Source organism: Pygoscelis adeliae, unplaced genomic scaffold (assembly GCF_000699105.1).
Source record: "Pygoscelis adeliae isolate BGI_AS28 unplaced genomic scaffold, ASM69910v1 Scaffold186, whole genome shotgun sequence".
Classification (NCBI taxonomy): Eukaryota; Metazoa; Chordata; class Aves; order Sphenisciformes; family Spheniscidae; genus Pygoscelis; species Pygoscelis adeliae.
In genome coordinates this window covers 9,939,061-9,944,461 of record NW_008825071.1, presented here as the reverse complement: position 1 = coordinate 9,944,461, position 5,401 = coordinate 9,939,061, and the positions used below count along the sequence as shown (strand labels likewise).

General features: G+C 38.2%; 1 protein-coding gene across 1 annotated transcript in view; it reads left to right on the top strand.

The window, feature by feature from the left end:
* Positions 1-3,073: 3,073 nt before the first annotated feature.
* Positions 3,074-5,401, top strand: part of PRL (prolactin) — a 7,523-nt gene continuing 5,195 nt past the window's right edge. Inside the window, exons 1-2 of the mRNA XM_009326511.1 lie at positions 3,074-3,418; positions 4,950-5,131. Coding sequence (XP_009324786.1) covers positions 3,391-3,418; positions 4,950-5,131 — 210 coding nt within the window. The 5' untranslated portion in view covers positions 3,074-3,390. The remainder of the gene's footprint in view (positions 3,419-4,949; positions 5,132-5,401) is intronic.

Sequence of the window (5,401 nt, the reverse complement as noted above, 5' to 3'; positions counted from 1 at the left end):
AATACAGGAATATTTTCCTGCACATTCAGTTTTGCATGCTCAATCATATGCATACATCACTTGGGGATCATCTTTTAAAAACATAGCCAAAAATTTGGCATTTCAAACTTCTGCATTAACTAACGTTCTGTTATTAAATACAGATACTTCCAGGTAAGTAAAAGACAAAATCAAGTGATATTACCCAGTCTTCGATTCACCTACTTAAAGTAAGTATTCTGCAAAGAACTATTCTATTAGAAAAGATTTTTCATTCCTCTGTGGTAGCTATCAATCAGACACAACACTTTGCATATCTCAAAAACTTTAAATAAAATAAAATGGAATAGGAATATTCGATCTTCCAGCACTGATCAATAGTTCTTAATCAAAATGTGACAGTCTAACTCATGGTCTGCAACCTGATATGAGGTGGAAAGATAAGATTATTGAGAAACGAGCACTAAATGCTGTTATGTGTAATATTGATATGTCACATGTAATGCCTATGAAGCATGAGTGATGAGCTAAAAGCTATACAATAAAGTCTGCATATAGTCCTTCTTTTGGCATATTGTTTACACTGGGTGGTAATAATCTACTAATTTTACTTCCAGAAAAGCTCTTGAATAGAAAAGGAATGTGATAATTTAAAAAAATATTAATTCAATTAAATTCCTAAGGCAAAAGTGAAAGACAAAGGGAAATGGAAACATACTGCTAATCACAGCTGTGCTTCGTAGTTCCTCAAGTTGCTCCAGGAGCTTTCCCCTCAGTACTGATGACTGTCCAGCTATTTACAGCACTGTCCTGAGCTACTGTCAGAATTAGGAGGCTATTAGGGGCTAGGATCAGCTTCCTTCACCAAGGTTCAGGCAACAGTCAGAGAAGATGGGATGCCAGTTCCATATTACCTCTTTGGAGGACATAAACCCAGACCACTTTCAAAAGGCAGAGGGCAGCATTTTCAGTTTCTTTCAAGTTTTTTTCAACTTGTAAATAGAACCCAATTCCTAATTTATAAAAGAAAATTAATATTTGGACCTATTTATTTCTGGTTATTGTAACTTTTCCTCTCCTTGCTCTTCTCTCACCTTTGTTTTCTTTTTGGTACTAGCAAGAAATGGTGGTCTTCACTTAAAGTGCAGGTCTGGGAATCAGGAATTTTTGGGTTTTTTTTCCCAAAGACTTCCTGTGCAGCCACAAATAAACGTCTTAGCCTTTATGTCAGTTCTCACACCTGATAAAAGAACTTTACCTTTATATTTATCTACTTTACAGAGAGTTTCTTCTCTCCTTCTGCCTATGATTCTTAATTGCTGACAATTTTAATCCATTCATGTTTGTAAAGTATTTGAGGATTTCAGGATGAAAGGTGCAAGAGAAAAGCAAAGTATATTATTTTGTGGTAGAATGCTTTAATTAAAACATCATGTAATGGTTTTTATGATCTATGTTTAAGGTGCTTGTCTTCCCTTATACGGCAAGAGGCAGGCTCTTCTCAAAGGTAAGTCATATGAGGATCCCGACTTTAGCTGATGCTGTCAGGCCTGAGAGGAGCTTCCCTCTCCAATAATGGTAAAGGGAGCCTAAGGATTTTACCTGCTGCCTTTGTGAATATCTTCCTTTGTTATCTAGTCCCTAATATTAATTGTATGTCTTATTTTGGCATCACTACCAACCCCTCAAAATGCCAAGAAAAGCAGACTAGCAAATGAAAGAGCAAGTGGTGGGTTGAGAAGTGTTCATTCCTTTTATTCACAGGGCTCTTTTCAAGTTATAAGATACCAGGATTTTCCATGCTCGCCTGTAATCTTATTGGGGAAGATTTTCAAATGAAGCTGAATTAAATCGAGACCATAAGCCATGTGGCTGTGGTTTAGAAGACAGCTGTTTTTCTACCATCCATTCTAAAGTTTTGGCTGTGGCCCTATTCTAATTTTACTGCCTTCATCACATTGCCACTTTTCCCTGCTGCAGGCGACAACTGCTTCATTTGCTCAGCAGGGCCTCAATTTCCAAACAAGATCCAGCCTCTAAGCAGAACAAACTGTTCTAGCAATCATCCTAGAACTTCGCAGATGTAGACCACTTGCTACCAGTTCTGGTTTATTGCTGAAGCATCTCCTTTTATTGCTTCCCAAGGGATGCCTTCCATGGTTTACCCCCTAAACGCTCTACCTTTCTTCTCCCTTGTTTATCATTGCTTCAAGAATCATGTCCACGGTTATGAAATAAGGAAGGATTCAGGGTTACATACATATCTGTTCCACAAGTACGGAACAAGTTGTCTAAAGGCAAGAAAATTCATTAAGACTGTATACCTTATTCATTATAATCATCTAATTTGGAGTCTTTTCATGGGCAAATGGACCTGAGAAACAGATGAGAGATTACACATTTGCTAACATATTCATACAGATGAGCCTCACACAACAAGAAAACAGGGCCAACCTGCTGAGCCTAGTTTGTAGATTGCCACAGACACGTCAGATCTGGAAACAAATCCCACTGATTACGACAGCATATGTTTTGCGTATGGTGGAAATGCACATCTTTTACGCAGAGAGTTTTCAAGTATAGAAAACAATCTCATGGGTTTGTAGAGGTTTTTTTTTTAAATATTGCTGACTTATTCATGAAACGTTTGTGATTAAACAGTAAACACATAACTTCTTCCTCTTCGATTGTTGCAAATTATTACTTTTTTAATATAAGAACTGCCCCCATTTCCCTAAACATCCCTCAGACTGAGGATCAGTTATATCATGATTTGTGCTGTGTAATATCTTTTTTAACTGTATGGAGCTATATACCCAGAATGTCATATCTATGATTTTACAGATAGTGACCTGTCCTTCCAGCAGCCTCCACTCCCTTTCTCTGGATGGATTTCAGTACAATTTCTGCTGCTTCTCTCACTGTGGACATTGTAAAATATTGTTTGCCTCCCACAAATAGCCAGAATTTTAACATAAGCAAGCTTGCATGGCTGAAGAAACAAGGAAGGATGAGAAGACAGTTGTGGGGAAGGGGAACAGCAGGCTAGAAACATTGAGAATACCTGTCTCAGAATTGGCAACTGGAGCTTTTTAGGATCAATGGCATTTGCACCTCATTCAGGGCAAAATTTTGGCACTTTCTTCATCCAGCCATACTTGGGATCCCACAGCTGAACTTGTTAATGAAATTCCCTCTCACAGTATAAAAATAAAAAACCAAAAAATACTGAATATGAATGTGGAAGAAAGGCAATTTGATGTTTGTAATTATCGAGGTAAACTCCACGACCTGCTGAATGTATGCAAAATGGACCCTGGATGGTGTATATAAAAGTGGCATGTGCAGGGAATAAGAGCAAGTATTGAGACTTCTTTCTGGTAGAGCAAGTCATCATACAGAATCCCTACCATGAGCAACAAGGAGGCTTCACTGAAAGGTAAGACTTTTGCCATTCACTTGCTGATAAATTTTATATTTCTTTAAATTTAGATTGATTAGGAAGTAACTGAAACGTAACAGCTCTAGAAACTGAGGTCTTCCAGCCACCTAGTCTTCCAGTAATGGTGAAACCTACCTCCATCTCAAATGTTTAGTGTCCAAAGCTTGGAATTAGAAAGCAGCTCGATCCATTTTTTACTCAGTTTTTTGTCTCCTAAGACTACCTTTGCATTGGGCAGTGTCACAGAGAATTGGCTTGAGGGATGTGACACCTGCACACAAAAGACTGGATCCAGACTGCTTTGCTACACCACTCAGAAGGCAATGACTAAAAGTCATTATCCACAAGTCTAGAAGTGATGTAGCAATTTTGAAGTGAATGTTTTCACAACCATCTTCAACTTTCTAAGCCAACAAGCCTCAGATTTTCTTATTCATAGAATTATTTGCCAGAGTACTTTCCTAAGTGCAGCATGCAGCATGTACCCTGTCCATGGGGTAGGAGGAAGGCTTACTTCAATATTGTATAAATGCACTTTTCTTGAATTTAGAGCTAGAAAGAAAGTTATCACATGATAACATTAGGGACAGCTCTGCTGATTTATGGAGTGCACTTTAATTTAGCATTTAAAATAAGTCTAGTGAACCACTACAGGTAGTAGGCCAATTTCCAGAACTAAAACTCTCGGAGCACAGAACAGTGTTCTTTGAATAAGTATGTTCATTTACCAAATATTTGCTTTTAATTTTTTCCATTGTTTTTCTCTGCATATTTTATTTCACTGAATAGAAAACTTGACTCGTTAAGTTAATATTAAAAGTTTTAAACAGATGAGGTTTTGTGTTTTAGATAATGAGAAGTCCTCTATATCAGTTTCAGAAGCTCAGGAGAAAAGACAAAAGTTCTCTCTGATTTCTTAGCAGTGGGCAATTCAGGGTTAAACTCTAAACAGCAAAGCGGCACAGCTGCTGGAAATCTTCTGAAGGAACTCCCAGGACAATCAAAACCTTAAGAGAGTGACCTAACCACCCTCCCACAAAATTAATTTAAACTCCAAATGTTTGCAAAGAAGAAAAGGACCTGTGGGAGGAGGAGGAGGAAAAAAAAGGGTGGAAAAAAAAAGACCAATCTATTTTCCAAAGTTATGTATCTGTGCAAATATAATTATGTATCTATATTTACACTGTGAAGAAGTTTGATTTTTTTCTTCCATTTATCACTATGTAATAAAGTCAGGCACAATAGTAAGAGACTTTGGAATACAGCGTACACTGCAACACAGGTTATCTTGTCTCCTCATCAAACTCTGTAGCACGCTCTGCTATACAGTCAGGATGACAGAGGGGAGAAAGGATAACAGAATTACAGTGCTTCCCTTCTCCATTGATTTTCAGCAGCCAGTACAGGGGATATTCTGAACCATGTGACAGCACAGCCAAAATCACCCAACATCTGGCTTTGACAGCTACTTCTAAATGCACATACAAGTCAATGTGATTCCATTTTGGTTTGTTTTAAACCTGAACAGGTTTGTTGCTGGTGGTTCTTCTGGTGTCCAACATGCTCCTGACAAAGGAAGGAGTGACCTCCTTGCCAATCTGCCCCAATGGATCTGCCAATTGCCAAGTTTCCCTTGGGGAGCTTTTTGACCGAGCAGTTAAACTTTCACACTACATCCACTTCCTCTCCTCGGAAATATTCAATGAATTCGTAAGTACGCTGCCTTTTTCTGAGAGCGAGAAAATATAAAAACGCAATTTAATACTTTTTAAGCACAAACACACGTTAACACATGAAATCCTTCAGTAAGTAAACAAATATGACTGCTGCACAGACAGTGATGGTCCCAATGGTGACCAAATCATAGAATCATAGAATCATAGAATCATTAAGGTTGGAAGAGACCTCCAAGATCATCAAGTCCAACCGTCAACCCAACACCACCATGCCTACTAAACCATGTCCCTAAGCGCCTCATCT